The sequence below is a fragment of the Micromys minutus genome, assembly GCF_963924665.1.
Source record: "Micromys minutus genome assembly, chromosome: 13".
Lineage (NCBI taxonomy): Eukaryota > Metazoa > Chordata > Mammalia > Rodentia > Muridae > Micromys > Micromys minutus.
This window is the reverse complement of record NC_137982.1, coordinates 34,278,183-34,299,424: the sequence shown is the minus strand read 5'-3', so window position 1 is coordinate 34,299,424 and position 21,242 is coordinate 34,278,183. Positions and strand designations below refer to the sequence as shown.

The window sequence follows — 21,242 nt, the reverse complement described above, 5'->3', positions numbered from 1 at the left end:
TAGAATAATCTAGGTATAAAAGATGAGCTATCTAACCAGTTCGCAGTTATTACCACATGGCATCCCTAGGGAATGTAGGATTATTACTGGAATGCTGTGCTTGTGGGACTTTGTGGATTCCTGAAGTTCTGATATCAAAGCCATAGGTTCATCTGGGTCCCAGGGTACAAAACTGTGCCTGGTTGACCAATTTCAGGGATGTTCATAGCTTTGGCCACAAGCTATAGTAAAACCAGTATAAGAATAATCTTTGGGTGTTAGAAAAGCTTAGGTTGACAGCCTAGACTATACATTTCTTCTTTATTTCAGCATAAATACTGCAATGGCTGGTTTTGTGTCAACTTGACACAAGCTGGAGTTATCACAGACACAGGAGCCTCAGTTGAGAAAATGCCTCCATGAGATCCAGCTGTAAGGCATTTTCTCAACTAGTGACCAAGTGGGGAGGGCCCAGCCCCTTGTGGGTGGTGCCATCCCTGTGCTGGTAAACTTGGATTCTATAAGAAAGCAAGCTGAGCAAGCCAGGGGAGAAATCCAGCAAGCAACATCCCTCCATGGCCTCCTGCTTCCTGACCTACTTGAGTTCCAGTCCTGATTTCCTTTGGTGATGAACAGTGATGTGGGAGTGTAAGCTGAATAAACCCTTTCCTCCACAGCTTGCTTTGTAGTCATGACCCTGACTCAGACAAACACATTTTGGAAGACTTGGTCCCTTTCTTATCTGAAAAGTTTCATCCATACAAAAGAGCCAGTAGATCTCCTCTGTATCTGAAGGAATTGTGTGAGAGGTCTCAAGCTCTATTCTCCCAGAAGGTCGTTTGATTTTGTACAAATCTCCTTATCCATCTGGAAACCAAGCTTAAGAGAGTCTTTACTAAACTGAGAAGGAATGAGCACTAGTGAAATGGTATGGGACACCTCAAGGAGAGGTTGATGCAGCATCTCTGTGACCCCAGCACTGGAGGGAGGCTAAAGCCCATGAGTTGGAGGTTAGCATGAACCAATAGAAAGCTGGAGATCAGCTTGGACTATATAGAGACCCTATTTAAGATGCTACATAATTAGGTTGTGTGTGTGTGTGTGTGTGTGTGTGTGTGCCCAAGCTCATATCAGAGCATGTGTGTCAGCCAAAGGATAACTTGAAAGATCATGCAGGTCCCAAGTTGAATTCAACTTGTCAGGGCTGGCAACAGATATCTTTAGCTATTGTGCTATTTTGCTAGTACACCCTCCCTTTATTTTCATTACTACAAAAGCCTAGCTAGACATTAATTCCTAATTTCAACTTTAAAACCATGATAGGCAAAGTGTCACTGGTTTATAAAATTGAATGATGAAGTTGTCAGTAATGCTCACTCTGTATAACATGACTACATATCCTGAGTTTCCCTCGTCAGTTCCAATCTATTATCTTGCATCAATTAAGGACATCTATTTTTACTCTAGCCTCATCTGTTGAGATGAATCTATGTGAGTTAAATAGGTCTTTTAAGAAAATACAAGTACAGTAATAAAAATATGATGGTCCTCTCCTCACCTAACACCGACACTTTTCACTGCTTTTTAAATTCATTTTGTTTTATTTTTCCACTTTCCACTGTTAACTGGTGTCATCCCACTGGTTTGGAAAAGTTTTCCTGGTGATAATTAATGCCACCCCACATACATAGCAAAGTTTAAGACATGACTACATCAAAACTCTTTGTAAAGTACAAATGACCTCTTCCATAAAATTGAGTTCTATAGATTAACTGATGAAACAGACTCAAGATAATGGACTGGGGAAGGACTCAGTGTGCTTCACCCACACACAAAGTGTAAAGGTCATCAGGTAAGTAACCCCATCTATTCCCAGCCTTCTCTGCAAAGAACAGGTTACACAACCCTGTGTGCTTAACATTCCTGGTTCCCCTATTGCTTATCTGTGAGGACTTATATTCTTTCTACACATGTCCATCTATCTGTAGGTTGTTGTTAAGGTGATACGTGATTGGACAGTGGAGAGGAGGTGGGGAAAGAGATGGTTATGAGTCATGTTTCTACCAAGTGGTGGAGGAAAGTAAAGGAAAACAACACACAGGGATGGTGGAGTGAACCAAACCTGAGTTCTTAAAGGTGGCATGGAGCCGCCAAGTTAGAGATTTCCACAGTGCCATATGGCCCCCCAAGTGCCGACAGTAGTACAAGATAAAAGGGAACTACTAGTGGAGATTTTTCTCTACAACCTGTCTCAGTTCTGGAAGCCATGTTAGGCTTCCTATGTTTTTAAATATTTGGCCATTCTCAGATTTCTGATGGCATTGAAGACTAATTTAGTTTTATAGCCTACCCAAGAGAAAAGATAGTCATTTGAAATATTTTTAAGTGGTAATAGTTGTACACAGCTTACTTTTTTAAAGTAAACAGAAAGGATGGTGTGTGGTTGATGTTAAGGCGATACCTAATTGGACAGTGGAGAGGTAGGTGGGGAAAGAGTCTGAAGGAACAGAAGAGAGGGAGAGGAGGTGGAGATTTGGGAGGAAAAAAATGAAGGCATATGTCTAGCTTGATAAGGTTGTTTTGTTTATTTCTAATGGTTTCTATGGGTCTAATTTATCTTGTCTGGATGGGCAGTTTATATCTTTGTCCGCTGGTTCTAAGCTTGTTGAAGAAGGCTTGTGGATTGAGAATTTAACATATAAACCTGTTTGATAAGTTGATGGTTGTGAATCATGTTTCTAGGAGGTGGTGGAGGAAAGTGAGTGAAAACAACAGGCAGGAGCGGTGGAGTGAACCTCGGCTGAGTTCTTAGAGGTGGCATGGAGTTGCTAAGTTAGAGTTTCCCACATTGCCATGTGGCCCCCTGGGTGCCATCACTAGCACGGGATAAAGGGTTAATTCTTTTAAATATTTACCACAACACCCATCCATTATTTGCTTGACTGGTACCCACAGAAGGCAGAAGAGGGTTTCAGATCCCATGTAACTGGAATTAACTATGGTTGTGAGCCAGCATGTGGGAATTGACCCCAGGTCCTATAGAAGAACACCCTATCCTCTTAAACATTGAGTCATTTTTCTAATCCCAGTCTCTTATTTTTTTTAACATATGGTCTTTCCTGAATAAAACTTTCTACATCAATATTTGTAGATTGGCACTTTCAGTATCTCAATAGATATTAGTTTCAAGTGTGTCAATTTTGAAGAGACTTTCCCATTCTGGCAATAAAAACATGTGGGATGAGTATTGTACAAAATATAAAATACAGCACTCTAATAGTTAAAGCCAGGAAGATTGGTAATAAGCTAGCATAGACCTCCATAGAGGAAGTACTGTTCCTCCTCTTTAAAAAAATGGTAAAATTTGAAGTCTATGAAAATAGAATTCTCTAAGTTTGAAAAAATGTGGAGCCAAGGAATCAAAAGGCAGTGCTGACAGATTTCTGTGATTCCAAGTAACTAGAGGATAAGTTATATGGAGATGAATTATGTAACAAATTAATGCTTTGGCTCAAGTAAACATTAAGACCAGAACTACTTGGGTGTGGGTATAGGTAGCACTTGTCTAACCTACATGAGACTATGGGCTCCATCCCTAGTGCTAAAAACACTTGTCTTCACTGACAGTATTAGGATGAGAGTAGTTGACGTGAGAAATCATGTGGGGGACAGCTTAATATGTAGAGAGTACCTACTACTGAGTCATATTCAAGGTGAGACAGCTTTAGGAAAGTTATTTTCTCCATCTCTGTTTCTTTATAATTTACGTCTACCTTTTTCTTTTGGTGATGAACAAATGAAATTGTACAGTGTCTGCTGCATTATAATCTTAGCCCTTCTTATCGAGATGTGTAACATCTCCCTTAGGTCTAGAATGCCTGGGTTAGTCTTAGGACCCCTCACCTATCCCTGGCTGTATATACTCTCAGTCTGTGATGGGCAAACCACTTATGTGAGCACTCTAGAAGGAAAGTCTGACTTTCTTAACTCTTAAAACCCAGCTTTAAATGTTTTACAAACATTCCTTTAGACTGTCCGAATTTTTTTTTTAAATTCATGGAAAGAACAAAGAAGGATGTTTCTATTCTCTCTGTTAGCTACATGGTTTAAATAGCTGTACTTTCCAAAGACTTCCAGTCTCCAACCCAGCATGTATGAAACTTAGGAGTGGCTATGCCATCAGATAAAAACCTGGATGCTTCTAATGATTCTTAGATGCACCCGAAAAATTCAATCAGTGGTCAAAGCCTTACTTGCTAAACCAGCAGTTCTCAACCCATGGGTCACGCCCTCTTTGGGGGTCAAACAACCCTTTTACAGGGGTTGCCTAATACCATCAAAAAACACAAATATTTACATTACAAACCACAAGGAGAGCAAGATTACAGTTATGAAATAACAGTGAAAATAATTTTAGGGCTGGAGGTCACCACAACACAAGGAACCCGTATTAAGGGGGTCACAGCATGAGGAAGGTTGAGAACCACTGCTTAAATTGAAGAGACAGACAAGAATATAGAACCTCAACCTCCCAGGGACAAAACTTAAAAGCAGAATCCTCCCAGGAGTCCAGGGCTGGGACAGGATAGCTCAACACACACCTGTTAGGTTTCTAGAGGCTGGATGAGGACACCTGAAAGCCTACCCTGGGGCTGGGTGGGGGGACACCTGGGAGCCTACCCTGTGGGGGGGACACCTGTGAGCCTACCCTGGGGAGGACACCTGTGAGCCTACCCTGGGGGGGGGACACCTGGGAGCCTACCCTGGGGAGGACACCTGAAAGCCTACCCTGGGGAGGACACCTGGGAGCCTACCCTGGGGAGGACACCTGTGAGCCTACGGGGGGGGGGGGGGGACACCTGGGAGCCTACCCTGGGGAGGACACCTGAAAGCCTACCCTGGGGAGGACACCTGGGAGCCTACCCTGGGGGAAACACCTGCAAGCCTACCCTGGGGGGGGACACCTGTGAGCCTACCCTGGGGATGGTGTTCCATCACAGGGGGCTTCTCTACCCCCCTTCTGAAAGTTTCCCCTACAGGAGCAATGTCAGGTTCTCATAGTGAGCTTTGCCAATAAATAAATAAATAAGTAAATAAGTAAATAAGTAAATAAATAAATAAATAAATAAAATCTCATGCTTCTGGCTGAGGGAGAGGTGAGAACCTTCTGTCCTTGACAAAGCAGAAGAGACAGTTTTGGGAGGAAGGATGGTGCCCAGTGTCAGCCTTCTCCAACCATTTCGTCCCCATTTGTCCTCCCAGTTGAATACCACAAACCAAAGCCCTCCCAGTTGGATACTACAAACCAAATCAGGTTCAGAGAGCTTAGAGCATGCTTCTCTGTGACATGGGACCTTAGATGTTTTACCACGTTCCTTTTACCAAGTGAATCACATGCAGTGGCAGCACAGTATCAGAACCAGTCATGTGACAGGAAGGTTAGAATTATCAAGCAGCCTTGAAATGATAATTAATATTCTGAGGGTTTTAATGGAAAGCAGAGAGGTGGGCGTTCTGAGGAAGAAGACAGAAGAGCAAATGAAGAGACACAAAGTACCCCAGCAGAATTGGGGGGGGGGCTGGGGCTTATTAATACCCTGTACTTGCTAAGCAAAGGAACCCTGCACTACAGGCTCTGACGGAGAAACGGAGGTGAAGGAAAAAAAAGAGCAAACTACACAAGGACTGTGGGATAATGAAAACATCTTTAAATACGTGTAATGGATCAGCAGAAGGATGGGAAGAGACAAAGGAGCAGGAATAATCCTCAGACACGGGTGTCCCCAATCCAAAGAAGCTCAGAGAACACCAAAGAAGAATAATGCCCTCCCCCTGAAAACTGCAACTATATGTATTTTTTTTAGTATAGAATTCAGGGCATGGGGAGGGAAGTTGAAAGTGTAGTGGGGGCAGAGAAAGTCAGAGAGAGAGAGTAGAGGAATAGAGGCTGGCCATGAGCACATGGGGGGGGATGGGGAGGGTAAGGGAACAAGGGCAGGAGAGCAAGAGCAAGAAGACAAAAGCCACACATCATTTTCTCTTTGGGTTTCTTTTGTTGACACTAGATTCCTTTTTCCTTTCATTATTTGTTATTATTTAATCTATTTTTTTACAGTCCAGTTGTTATTCCCCCTCCTGGATTAGAGTCCTTTTTCAAGCAACGTCCTCTTGATTACAGTTTCCCATCCCTCTATGCTCCCAGTTCCTCAGCCACCTTATCTCCCATTCAGATACATTCCTTTTCTGTCTCACTAGAAGACACGCAGCCATCTAAGAGATACTTAAAATGAAATAAAACAAGATGAGACAAAGCCAAACACATCAGAACAGGACAATACAAATAGACGGAAAAGAGCAGAAGAAAAGGCACAAGAAATATAGAGAGAACCAAGACACTCATTCGCATACTCAGGAATCCCACAGAAACACAAAAGCAGAAGCCATCTAGATACACAAAGGGCCTATAATTAAAAGAGAAACAAAATTGAAACTATTAAAGAAAGAGAGAAAGAGAGAGATTCAACATGACATCATGAAACAGCCTTCAAAGAGGCCATTTTCTGTTGGCATCTACTACTGGGCTTGCAGCCTGCCCTTTAGAGTAATTTGGTTCCCCAGTGAGACTCCCTGGGAGAAAATTAATTTTTCCTTTACATATGGTTATCAATTGGAGACAGGTTAGGGATAGGGGCATGTGTCCACTTCTTTCAGTTCTAGGACCCCTCCTAAAACAGACCCACATAGGCACCATGCATACTGCCTCAGTCTCTAAGTTCATATATGGCTCAGTCCTGCTGAATTTCCTTGGTGTCCTATTATCCCCTCTGACTCTTACACTCTTTCTGCCTCCTCTTCTGTGGGGTTCCCTGATCCTTGTGGGATTTGATAAAGGCACCCCAGATAGGGCTGAGTGTTCCGAGGACTCGGTCTTCCACTTTGTGTATAATGTCTGACTGTGGGTCGGTGGTGTTTGTTTGTTTGTTCCCATCTGCTGTAGGAGGGAGCTGTGTGTTGATGGCTGAGCAAGGCGCTGACTGCCATTAGGAGTAATCTTATTATCAAATTTCTTTGGTAGAACAATAGTATTTGGTTTTACCCTAGGTCCCTGGGCCATCTAGTCTCAGGTTGTTGGGTGTGCAAGCCATGTTAGGTATGGGTTCTATTTAATGGAGTGGGCCTTAAGTCAAATCAGATATTGGTTGGTTACAAGCATTGGGCCACTATTGCACTAGCATATCTTGTATGCAGGACACCATTGTAACTGGGTTGGTGTTTGTTTCTGCTTTGGTAATGTGCTGTTGCCGGACATTTGATTACACTGTGAACCCTGAGATTATGTTTAAAAAAAAAAACATACACACCTTTAATCTTAAACAATGAATGTAAAGGTAGTTTGTAGAAGGAAGCACCCATGTTTAAAAGTGATGTCTAGTTGAGTGGCAGACAAAGTGATGAACCAGAGAAAGATTTGACAGAACAGGTTATGTCCAATTCTCATGAAAGAAAATGGAAGCTACTTAAGAGAGAGCAGTGCAGAGAAGAAAAAAATAAAAGGAGTCAGTTTTACCTGGAGAGTTTTACAGAAGCAGGTTGAAGTGAGAACAAGCTAGTCACCGGTGAAGACAGAATGAGCTAGAGAATGAGAAGGAGCCAGAAGATTAGGATGGATTGTTAGAGTTTCTTTGAGGCCAAGCAGGAGCAGAAACTCAGGAGAGGCAGAGGGAGATAAGCCATATTTAATCTGTCATCTTGGAGAGGAGTTCGAGCCAGAACAGCTGAGCTGATCTGCCAGCCAGAGATCAGAAAGAATTATGAAGGGTGAGCTTATTCAGCAGCAAGTCTCAAAGGCTGTCAACACCCTAGAACTAGATAAGATTGCACAGAGGCTAGAAGCTTCCGGGACTAGGCCTAGGTCAGCAGACAGGCAATATGCCTCCAAGATAGCATTATACATCAGATGAATAAAAGGTATTCTTACAGTGTGCAGAGTATCTTCTAGTATCCAGAACACTAACTCGAAGGGGTGATAACTCTAGGAAGGCACCAGCTTATCTTCTCTATGTTCAGTGAGTTCTGTAAGGGTTGTCTTCAGCAACAGGGCCTTGTTATCAGTTTGTGGAGAGCAATCTATAACCTTGACAACAGCATGGGTTATTTGGGGGTTCCCATGGAACCCCTTTGGTCAACAACTTGATTAGATACAACCTATTCCCAATACTGGAAGATTCCATTTGTTGACAAGAATGTCCAAATGGGACTCTGTCTCCCCATTATTTGAAGATTTTATTTTAGTCACCTTTATAAACATGTATATATTTTGCAAAGCCTCAACTGTATCCAGTTTGCTCCTCAATGGCCCTTAGTTTTAGTGGTCTCTCCCTCTATCCCCCCCTTATCTTTTTCTCTTCTCCCACTCCCTGCTTGATCTTCCCATTCCTGCCCCACCCCCACCTTTCATCTATAGTTCTCTATTCTACTTCTTTTTCCTAGGGAATTCTATTTGTTCCCTGGCCCCAATTCCCTCTCTGTATACCTAACCCTTGTGACTCTATGGATTGTCCCTTGATTATTATGGTGGTTTAAATAAAAATGGTCCCCATAGACCCATAGAGAGTGACACTTATTGGAGTAGATGAGGCTTTGTTGGAGGAAGTGTGTCACTGAGGTTGGGTTTCGAGGTCTCAGATGCTCAAATCAGGCCCAGTCTCTCCCTCTTCCTGCTGCCAGGAGAAAGACGTAGAGTTCTGAGCTCCCTCTCCAGCACCATGTCTGCCTGGGTGCTGCCATTCTTCCTTCCACGATGACAATGGACTAAACCTCTGAACTATAAGCTAGCCCCAATCGCATGTCTTTCTTTCTAAGAGTTGCCATGGTCATACTGTCTCTTCATAGGAAGGAAACCCTAACTAAGTCAGTTATCACTGATTTAATTGACTTAATAGCTAATACCCACATATTAGCAAATACATATAATATTTGTCTTTCTGAGTCTGGCTTACTTCACTCAGAATAATTATCCTGAGTTTCATCCATTTACCTGCAAGTTTCATGATTTCATTTTTTTAAGTTTTTACATCATTCACATTCTCTTTTTTTAAAAAAGATTTATTTATTTATTAAATATAAGTACACTGTAGCTGTTTTCAGACACACTAGAAGAGGGCATCAGATCTCATTACAGCTGGTTGTAAGCCACCATGTGATTGCTGAGATTTGAACTCAGGACCTCTAGAAGAGCAGTCAGTGCTCTTAACCACTGAGCCATCGCTCCAGCCCATGATTTCATTTTCAAAAAGCTGAGTAATATATATGATATATTCTGTAGATATATCACATTTTCTCTTCCCATTCTTTTGTTGAAGGACATCTAGTTATATCCAGTTTCTGGGTATTATGAATAGAGCAACAATGAACATGGTTGAGCACATGTGTCCGTGGTAAGATGCTGCATCTTTTTGGGTATATGTCTAAGAGTACAGTGTAAGTAGATGTTGAGTTATATCGATTCCCATCTTTCTGAGGAACCACCACACTGATTTCCATAATGGCTGTACATTTGCACTCCTGCCAACAATGGAGGAGTGTCCCCTTTCCCCACATCCTTCACTGCACGTGCTGTCACTTGTTCTATTGATCTTAGCCATCCTGACAGGTATACGATGAAATCTCGAGGTAGTTTTGATTTCATTTCCCAGACGACTAAGAATTGACACATATCATTTTCAAACTTCAGATAAGTAAAAGACAAAAGAGACGTAGTGAGAAAGCACCTTCCATACCCTGGAGAAAACATGAGAATTATTCCTGACTTCTCAGAAATCAAGCAGTCAAGAACGGAGTGTGCAGAATATCTGGTGATCACGGTGGGAGGAAAACCCCTGCGAGATTCATGCTCTGTGGAATTTTCCTCTAACACCAAGGGAGAGCTATTTTTACAAGATAAGCATTGAAGGACAGTTTGCCAGCTGGCCTTGCCTTGTAAGGAAAATGATATAAAACTTCAGGCCTGCATTTTCTTCGTATAAATGAAGTGCCTAACGGGGATGAGAAGGGACTCTGGATGATACGATGTGTCACTGTGGGTTCATCAGTTGTGACAAATGTGTCACAGAGGTGTGACATCTATAGTGAGGGAGAGTGTACAGCTAGCAGCAAGGGGTTCTATTGGAACATGCACCATCCCATTTTACTTTCTGCAGACCTAAACCTACTATTTTAAATATTTAGTCATTTCTTTAAAATTCTGCTTGTTAAAGGCACACAAAACGTGGCATTACAGCAAATTGGGTTGTGTTGAGAGAGAGAGAGAGAGAGAGAGAGAGAGTGTTTAAGAACTCTGTTGACTTCACACAGCTCAGATGCAGGAAGCACCATGGCCATTGTTAAGGATCGTCCCCTTGCTCTGCATTCTGAACACTGCTGTACCACTTTGTATCGCTGTGCTGCCGAGAAGGAGCCATTGAAGAATCACGTCTATATCCTGGAATTTTGTTAGGAGTGTCTATACCTGTCAAAATAAATTAATACATTTTGAGCAGACAAAATTTTTGGTTTTCCATGTTCACTTCCTCGGGGCATATTTAGATGTCTAAAATCTGGAAATGAAGCGCAGCGCCCTGTCATTCACAAGTCTCTGCTGTAATTTATTTGAGTGGCATTACTCTTCTCTCTTTTCCCTGAAGCAAAAATAATGCTGGATGCTCAGCGTGGCTGCTCGTGCTGACTGACACTGAGTAAATTGTCTCTGAATAAGATGAAAATGTAAATTGTTCCTGGGGAAAATAGCAATATGAAAGGCCCTGTGTTTCCCTTTTCCTTTTAAATGGCAGCTTGTAGAAACACCACCTTAAATCACACCTCCTCTCCTGCCTGCCACAAAAGAATCCATTAGCTCAGGCCCCATGGCAGACTCTTAATCCAGCATAAACTGACTACCTAAATTGACCACTGAACAGGAAGCCAAAGGCTTTTTATAAACTCAGCTAAGGCTGTCCTTAAGGTATGCCTGCAAGATGAGCAACCTGAGATGAAAGCGTAATTCGGCCAGTTTTTTTTTCAACTTTGTCTAATGTTCATTAAATATTATAATGAACCATCAAGCAATAATTGAGTCGTGGTCAGTATTGTTTCATTTCTAACCCCAGTCCTGCCTTTTCTTGAAACAGATCCCAGACGTCAGAATATTTCATCCACAAATATCGCAATTTATCACTAAAATATAAGGACTTCCCTGTCAAACACATACTGCAATGATCAGATTTGAAACTATAATTCTTTAACAGCATAAATCTGCTAGTTAACGCTGAAGTGTCTAAACTAGTTACATAGATCTAGATGATAGACAGACAGACAGGCAGACAGACAGACAGACAGACAGACAGATAGATAAGGCAGGCAGGCACATATATATTCTAACTACTATATAGTAGTATATTTAAGGTTTGTTTGGATCAGGGTCCAAATAACACTTACATTTTATAACTTATTAGTAAAGTCTCCTAAAGTTTATTTTAATGTCTAGAGGTTTTTTTTTCTTTTATCTATAGCTTTTTCCTTTTATAGTGTATTTACTGATGTAAGAAGGTTATTCAACCTATACATTTTCTAAAGTCCACACTTCATTGTTTAATCTAAGACCTGATCAATACTGAGGTTTATTTTACTTTAGAAAAAGTACTTTTTGGTAGTTACTTGTTCTGTGTAGAGTATCAGGATGTCCAATTTTCTCTTTGTGACGGGGAGTTTTTGATGATCAACATGTAGATTTGTTCATTCGACAGAGTGAGGTTTTGTTGTTGTTTGTTTTGGTTTGGGGACTAAACTCGGGGTCTTTTCCTGATAAGGAAGGACTCCCTACCAAACCACATCTCCTGGCCTACTCTAAGTGTCTTGATTTATAGCTGGGATATTTCTGTAAGAAAGCAAGTCTGTGCAATCAGTGTTTTATTTGCTTTGTGGTACCGATATTATAGGAAAGCCAGCATAGAGATTTCACATTTCTCTTCCTAGTGTCCTCCAACAGTGAGCAATTAGAGGTTAGGGGCGCCTCCAGCATCACAATGAAGTAAAGCCCATTAAGCACTGGTGTACCTCCATTCACTGAAACTGCTCCTAATGCTCAGGTCCCATCTGTTTGATGGGAATGTCTTCAAGAATATGACACTTACAGTCTTCCACAGTGTCCTTACTGTCACTATGACCAGATGTGAATTCCTACGCCAGGTCATCAAGAAGCCCCGGGGTTTGGGGGGGAGGGGGCAGGAGTTGTTTTGTTTTGTTTTGTTTTTGATGAGAAGTAATGTAATCTCCACACAAATCTGGCCATAAGAGGGCTCACTATGCGTTTGTTCTTGTTGTGCAGCTATTACCTTGGGCACTTCTGGGAAATGTGTTTGCTTGCACGGCACTTGAGGATGAGGTGCTTTTTTTCTGGGTTCAAACCCATACTTTCGGGTTTCAGTTTAAGACTACAGAGTTCTTGCTTAATTTGTCTTTTATCTGTATTTTCTTTCATGCCACAATTCTCAAGTCTCTGGACACTGGGAAATTCTGACATTTCCCTTTAAAAAAAAAAAAAAAAAAAAAAACAGCAAAAGGATTCCCCAGCCTTAGTGTTCTGAGAGAAGTAGAAGATTCCATGAAACACAAAACATGGTTTCAAACCACACTAGGCATTGCGGCTGATTATGGAGAAAGACAATAATGCATAGAGACAGAAATGTTCTGTGATTTGAGAGAATAGATCCAGTAAGTGGAGACATCTCTGCAGGGGCAAAAGGAAGGCGGTCTCCTGGGAAGATGGCACAAAGCTTTTCTAGGGTAAGTGTGTGCTCCAGATGTGTCCCAACAGATTAAAAGTAAACCTGAATCACTACTTCACAGTACGCTGTAGCTTCAGCTCTGCATCTGGGTCATTCATTCATTCATCCCAAGATCAGTTACATGGGACCATCCAGGGTACCTGGGCCCTAGTTCTTTTAAATCAGTTGAAACCTGACAGTTAAGAGTAACTGGATTTCAGCAAAGCCAGACAGACTTGTGTGCTTAAAGGTGCCTTTCCCAGAGCGAGGGCTAGGAAACCCGCCACATCCATAAGCCATGGTCAGCAGGTCGAGCTTAAGGTTTCTCTGGGTTTTGAAATGAAACGCCACATACTGAGCGAGAGTTCAGCCTTGTTTCTGAACACATTTCCAGGATTCTTCATAGCCAGTCAAGGTAACCAGTGACAGGAGAACCTTGTGGCCACACAAGGAGAGAACCATGCCGGCTGGGGTGGTGGTGGCAGTGGGTGGTAGACGGGACATGAACTTAGTGCAAGAGGAGGCTTGCTCTCACTAGCCTTTCTAAAACACTGACAAATTAGCAACTTAGGAAGTGTGGTAGTTTGAATAGGTACGGCCCCCATAGACTGATGTGTTTGAGTGCTTGACCATAAAGAGTGGAGCTGTAGCCTTATTGCCTTTTTGGAGGAAGTGTATCGCTGTGTAGTTGGGCTTTGAGGTCTCCTATACTCAAACTCTGCCCAGTGTGGAATCAGCCCCCTGGTTGCCTGTGGAGGACAGTCTCTTCCTGGCTAACTTCGGATAAAGACATAGAAGAACTTCTCTAGCATCGTAGAACTTCTCTAGCATCATGTCTGCCTGCATGCCACCATATTTCCTGCCATGATGATAATGGACTGAACCTCTGACATCGTAAGCCATCCCCAGTTAAATGTTTGCCTTTATAAGAGTTTCTTTGGTCATATTGTCCCTTCACGGCAGTGAGACCCTGACTAAGGCAGAAGGAAAGTGTTTATGAAGCTTACATAATCCAATCATAACAGTCCATCATCAGAGAACTCAAGATGGGAACCTGGAAGCAGGAATTGAAGCAGAGACATTGATGGAACACTGCTTAATGGCTTGTTCACTTTCGCTTGACCACCTTTCTTTTACTGCCTAGGTCCACTTGCCCAGGGATGCCACCATTCACAGTGGGCTGGGCCCTCCTGCATTAATTTACAACCAAATGCCCCCACAGGCATGACCACAGGCCAATCTGATGGAGGAAGGCCCTCAACTGAGGCTCCCTCCTTCCCGATAGGTGGCAGTTCACGTCAAGTTTGAGGAGAACTAAACAGTAACACAGGGACCATAACCTCAAGGGAACTTGTTTCTTTGGAAGATATGTATACATCTCTGGGCCTCAGTACCATCTCACAATTAGACTATAAGTCTGGTTTCCAGGGCAGGATCAAGCGTTCTAAATCTGCGGCCTGTGGCAAGTCATAACATGTTTTCATCTCAAGTTTACCACCAGAAAAAGGCTACAACTGTCTCTGCCTCTTAGAGTTTTTATAATTAAACAGCAGAAAGACCATATAAAGTGGCCGACACAGTGCTCAGAGGATTGGGGCATCCAGCAAAGTTTACCTTCCTTGTCCTGGGAGCTTTGTCTTACTGTAGAAGAGGGAAGAGGGGGGAGGAAAGGTAGGGCAGGAAGAGACTTAAGAAGTGAGAATGTGAGAAAGCTCTGGAAGGGAACTGGAAATAACCCAACAGACCAGGTCAAATAACTTTCTAGAGGTACCATGGCCCAGCACAACTCCTTCCTGCCCTGAGACCACAACTGGCTTGATTTGGTTGGCTTATCTTTAAGGACTTGACCAGAGAGGTAAAGGTTGATGAATTTGCTTCCTGCAATTAGCTGTTGCACATGGGAAAGTCTAGAATTGTGAATTAGGGTTTTGTAATTACAGGAAGTCTCTCTGCTGGTGACTTAGGGAGCCGCTAAAGGGGAGCAGGGTAGAATAGTAGGTCCAGAGACTCATTAAAATGTGAAATTTGAGGTTCACCAATGAGGAGAAGGATGGTATCTGTCCTTCTCCAGTGGGAACTGGGTTATCCAATGGAAAGTTTTTAGGAAGAAGTCTGCCTCTGTCCCTTTTCTCTACCCCTCCATTATCCTTTTACTTGGCAAGCTTCCCCCACAAGCTGACTTACAAATTCCGCTTGTGTCTCCCTTTACCCAGGAGCCCTTTATTACTCCAGTTTACTGCTGCTCGGAGGCTGAGATGCTAACATTTGGGTCAAATGATACATTAAGTTAACCACTTTAGAATACAAACAACACTCCTGCAAACCTCTCTGTCTTCATGGTGGGCCACACACATCTCTGTCCTCACTAATGAAGATGACTTGAATATCCACAGCATCTAAAACCATAGCTAGTTAATCATTGTCTAATTCGGGGAAGTGAGACAAAATGCAAAGCCAACAAAAAAAAGTATTGCTGGAAACTTGCTGAGTCAAGCCTTTTGAACATTCTTGAACACACAGCAGAACTTGTGTCATAAAAATTCCCAGTTTTGTAATGAAAATGCCCATAAGAAGTATAGAGATGGTTCTAGCTTTTTGTTTCTCAAAGTCCTTTTTAATCATGATAATGACTTCATTTGATCTTCATGAAGACCCATGAGAAGAAAAGGGTTTATCTATTTTCAATAAGACTTGTTGTGGTTAATTAATCTATTCAAATGTCAAGTTATTAAATATTTGCGCAGAGACTAGAATCCCAGACCTAAGGCTCCAAATTAGAAATTCTTTCTAGAAGGCTTCCTACCCATGCTCTGTGGTAAAGGAAAGTCTCACCGGGATGCCTCTAAGAAAGGGTAGAGGGGATCAGACGAGCTGTTTGTTTCCCACTGACGAGAACAGCCCAGTGGTGTAGTATTATCTACGGGGCCCTGATTCTGGGTTCCACAGCTCATCTTAACTTCAGAAAGTCCACACCATTTCTCTATTGCCTATGATTTAGCTGGGTTATGGGCCTCATCCCAAGGTTACACTCACTGGACCAGAAAACAATGTCATGGCACAGGTATGACCTCTGTTGCTTGCCTCCTCCCTACCCCATCCCAACTCCATCATGGGTTCTAAGTAGTTGTCTGGGCCATTGTAAATGTCCATTGGCCTTTGTATGACCCAACTCCCTTCTCTGTCCAATGTAAGCCATGCTTACTGTAGTTGCCTCTTTATATCTGCTTGGTTCCCCTTTGTGGGTCTGTTTGACGCATAAGCTCGTCTGTACATGTAAGGACGATTCTAGCTACATGCTATCTAAAATAAAAGCAGCCATTTCTTCTAAGGGGAAATTAAGCCAGATAAAAACCTCATGCCGAACAATGACATAGCTTTAAAATGCTTTTATGTCCAAAATTGCCATGGGTCTCCAGGTGTACCCTCTCCTTCAGTGTCGCTTGATTTTTACAAGGCTACTTTGAAAACCCTTTTCCTTTTTCATCCTTCAAAATTCAGCTCAAACGGCACCTCCTATAAATCTTTTACTGATAGAGCTCCTTGGGCAGACTCTGTTGCTCCCTGTGAGCTCTCCCACCAGGGCTTTCAGTGGCCTCTACCCTGTATCTGGACATGCTGTAGATGCATCCTTTTCTGTGGTTGTCAAATGTTAGTTTCATTTGATTAATGATAACCCAAACTCAAGGGGGGGGGAGGAACAATGGCACTTTTCTTTAAAGCAACTGGCCAGACTAGTCTCTGGTCCCATCCAAGTTTTAAAACAGGATGACTTTCAATTAATATCTACTGGGATATGAAATGCAGCTTTTCAGTGGTCCTATAAATTGTATACATTTTGCACAAACTCAAACTTTACTCAGTCTACATCTTGTTTCGATGAGCCAACCATGGTGGTCCACACTTTGGTTTCAGAAGACAGAGAACAGAAGATCATAAATATGAGGCCCAGCCTGGACTAATTAACAAGACCATGTCTCCAAAAGCATTAGGATTCTGAACACTTGTTCTATGAAAAAGTGTATTTCCTATTCAGTACACACAATAGAGCAAGTGAAGGCTCATCTATAACTGAAGACGTGTTACCTCTAATATTGTACACAGTCTTCACTGTGAAACTGGTGTGCTTGTGTCTCATTTAGAAGCCACTGTCTCGTCCTTCATTTCCCCGAGAGCTGCTATTTCTGCCTCCAACCCCGAGATCCCATTTCACGAGTCTGTCTCATTTGTTCCATTCTCCATGGCTTGTGGCTTAGAGTTGGGGTCTTTGTTGTGTTTCTTGTCTGCGTGGAATCCATTATTCATGTGACTAGCTTGCCCCTGTGCACCTCACTCTCAGGATGAGCGAGCGCCGTGCGCTTCTCATTGTGATCCTCTCAATGAGGTTTCAAAGCACATCACAGAGCGGTGGGGCATTCTCCAGCTTCACTTTGGAATGGCACCTCACTTCCTGTCACTTAACCATGTGAGCTCAAAGCAGACAATGCTCAAATTTCAGGCTTCACAGCCTCTTTTCTCTTGTGATTCTGGTTTCTGCTCTCTCCAGCGATGAAGAGGAACGAGATGATTGTTCCAATAAAGCATCTTTTATTTTCATCTCCATTGTTTTTCTCTGGTGCTTCGTTATGAAGCGTCAATTAATCGACACTCCAGAGAGCTGTCTTTGGAGCACAGGAATGCTATCATCATATTACCTTAGGATGGCTTGTTTTCTGCTTTCAGGCTATCTCGGTGGCTGTGTTGTCGTGCGAGGAGGAAGTTCACTTGGTCGCTGGGAAGTGAAAGACTGTAAGGACTTTAAGGCAATGTCTCTGTGCAAGATGCCAGTCAAAACCTGGGAGAAAAAGGAGTTTGAAGGGAGTTGGCCCTTTCACCCCTGCTATATGGATTGGGAATCACAGGCTGGTCTGGCCAGTTGCTTCAAGGTGATGTCAAAGCTATCTCTCTACATATTCATTTGGTCCATGTATCCCATTCTCTTTCCTTTTTTTTTTTTTTTTTTTTTAATTTTAAGCTTTCTGTCACAGTGTCTGGTACACAGCATATACTCAGCCCCTGTTCAAATAATTTTAAGTTATTTTTAAAAAAAAATGGCAGCTATCCCCAGTGTCACTGAACGGCAGAAATACCATGTGTCAGTACTAATCCCAAGGAATAGACCTCAATGCACTAGGAAGGCGCCCTGGGGAAGGACTCTGAATGTCTGACCAGTTCCTAGAACTGGTGGGAAGTTTTGTACAATGTCACCTGCCATAGTTCAAGTCCAGTATGGCAAACCTGCAATACTGCAACTCCTGCAACTCAGCAAATCTACTTTGCTGTTCACAGATAGGCTGCAAGAAACAGCAGGAAGCTAGGATCCTAGCAAGCCTGTCCCTTGAGGCTCAGGACAGCTACCCAGGGTGGCACATGGACTATTTTCCTATCACAGCCCAGGGTTAGGGAAGCTTTTTTCTCTGGACTTTATGCCTCACAAACCACTTGGGTCCACTCACTGCAGGACTCCCTGTTCTGAAAGGGACAAGGACAGTTAGTTCCTTCTTTCCTCAGGGTGTTAACAATCTCAGTACATTATGCCAGAACTGCAACCAAGAAGGAGCAAAGTAAGGCTGGCCATGGTCACCTACATAACCACCTTCCTATAATGATTATGAGGAGCACCAGTCAGTGCTTCTTCTACTGCAGGCACATAGCAAATAAAGGAAGCCAGCACTCAGTGGGTATGAAAATTGTGCTGTTCTATACTGCTTGTTATGGAATAGGTCTTATACTAAGGAAAGACTGTAAACCTGCTAAACACCTGAAGATAAAACAAGGCAATGCAGATGGTTGGTATGTATGTGTATTTGTGTATTTATATATACATGTATGCCTATATGTTTATGTATACATTTACATATATAAAATATATTTTATATGCATATAATTTCTCTAAAGATTTATATATGTATATAGTTATGTACTTATTTATGTATGTATATGAGTGCTCTGTCTCCATGTATGCCAGAAGAAGGCATCAGATCCCAGTAGAGAAATGGTCATGAGCTACCATGTAGGTATGGAGAATTGAACTCAGAACCTCTGGAAGAGCAGTCAGTGCTCTTAACCACTGAGCCAGCTCTCCCACCTCTACATTTTCTGTATTTACATATTCATAGATGTATATATTTATATATATTAAGTCTATATGCAAATGTTTAAAGCAAGGTTTAGAGATTAGGTGTTGAAGCATTAACATATACATAGTAAGAAATCTTGGGGTTGGGACTTAAGTCTAAATACAAAATTTATTTGTTTTACATACACTATGTACTCATGACCTAAAGGTCATTTTATGCAGTGTTTAGAACAGGAAATGGCCTACCCACTTAGAACAGTCAGAAGGCAAGAATGTCACTACCACAGAAGTTTTAGATGTTAAAGTAGTTTATAATTTCAATTTCCAGATTAAGAATGTTCAATTTATATATATATATATATATATATGAATTATATATATTAAAAAATAATATCCATGAGAAATTATGGCAAAATGTCCACTTGCAAATCAACTTTAGATCTGAGATTCTCACAACTGTCTTATTAGAAATACCTACTTTTAAAAAATTAGTCTTGTGTTTAGTAGTCTTCTGTTGGTTCATTTAATTCTCCAAACGTGTGGAAAAAATTTCTTCCTCAGCTGCTGGGCACAGGCAAGATTTTATAAACACTACAGTATGGATGTAGCAGGAAACACAACCAAATGTGCTTTATTTAAATGTACACGCAAGAAACCCCTACATAAAATTTCATAAATAAAGGGCCCAGACACAACCTCATGGAGCAATAAGTTAAACTTCAGAAATGAGTGAACTGAATCCAGGATGCTGAAGTGATTTGCCCGAGATCACAATTATTTATTGACAGAGTAAGAATAAATCCCTGGGTCTTGGGACTTCCAGTACAGTGGGTTTTTTTTACTACCTGTCACCCTGACGTGTCAACAAATGCAAGGTGTGTCTGATGAGTGTGGTGGTGGATTTATGAATTTAGAGTTATTCAGGGAGAGGCTCCCAAAGGATGCAAGTTTTGACATATAATTTAAAAGATGGAAAGGCTATGCTGTGGTCCACAGAATTTGGAAAAGCATTCATTCTGGTCTCAGCAAATCAGCCCAGTGAAAGCTGGCCAGAGATTGTACTTGCAGCATCAGAAGGTCGAGCTCAGTAGCTGTAGTTACAAACAGTGAAGGTATAGAGGCCCCATACTAGGATCTCTGGGTCTTCAGTCTCCTGCTAGATCTTAAGACAAAAGCAGATGCTCTAAAAGCAATGGCTGCCTGTTGCCACAACAGCTGACAAATAGGAGAATATTTAGATACCGTGGAGCTGGCAGCTTAACAAAGACCCAAAGACCCTAGAAACAGACCTGCATTAGGCCTTCAGCCTTGTTTTTCCATGCTTATAATGGATCCAACAACATCATTGTCATTCCTTGAATTCTAACTCAGCATAGGCAGACTGCTGGACTAGAAATGGATGGATTCTGGAAGCCAGGAGTTCTGGTTCTAAGCCAGGTTTGTGTGTGACCTCGTATTCTTAATGTCCCTTGACCTGATTTTCCTTACATATTGACAGACATTTATCAAGAGAAAACTCTATGTCTGTCATAAGAGGTTAAGTGAAAACAAGGCCAAGGAACGTAGAGTGAGTCAGAAGTCTTATAAGTACCAAACATATTGTAGCTTGATATATGTTAATCCTTCAAATAAAAATCTCAATGAAGAATAAGAAAGGAGCAGAAGTATGGCTCAGTGGAAAGAGAACTCAGCAGCTTTGCTGACTTTTGTTGCTCTGTAGGTGTTTCACAGCGAAAAGGTCCTGATGAAAAGATCCTGGAGAGAAGCCGAAGCATTCTGTGAGGAGTTCGGAGCTCACCTCGCAAGCTTCGCCCACATAGAGGAAGAAAATTTCGTGAATGAGCTTCTACATTCAAAATTTAATTGGTAAATACGAACTAAGTTTGATATTATAGTCAAACATTGTCTCCTAACAGTGCTTTCTTAGAGATGAGGATTCCCAAGGGGTTGTTTCAAATGTCAGTATTTGTTTCATTTTTAAAAGTTAGCTAGTCACTGCTTGTGAAAGAAAAATACTACCCTCCTCTAGTTTTGTGTTTACGTTGTGCCAAGTTCACATTGCATAAAAACAGAGAACAAAGTGATCATTGTTTAGATATTCAAATCTTTTCTTGTGCCTTCAATTAGATTTTTTTTTAAGCTTTGCTTCTAACTGTATCTAGTTTCATGGATTTCAACATGTCTGAGGATTCTGAGGGTCTTAGATTAAATGAGACTACTTGGACAGAGCTTTGATTCCTTGCTTCCGAGTCCTCAGAAAACACAATCCCATTTCACTGATAAGGATTTTCCATAGATTAGAGTCCATTTAAGATTTTGTTGGGGAAGGGAATCCCAACAGTTTAAAA

General features: G+C 41.9%; 1 protein-coding gene across 1 annotated transcript in view; it reads left to right on the top strand.

Moving 5' to 3' along the window:
• PLA2R1 (phospholipase A2 receptor 1) overlaps positions 1-21,242 on the top strand; it is a gene marked incomplete at its 3' end in the record, with an annotated part of 131,746 nt that overhangs the window by 79,023 nt on the left and 31,481 nt on the right. The window contains exons 12-13 of the mRNA XM_080928054.1: positions 17,499-17,701; positions 20,615-20,760. Coding sequence (XP_080784180.1) covers positions 17,499-17,701; positions 20,615-20,760 — 349 coding nt within the window. The remainder of the gene's footprint in view (positions 1-17,498; positions 17,702-20,614; positions 20,761-21,242) is intronic.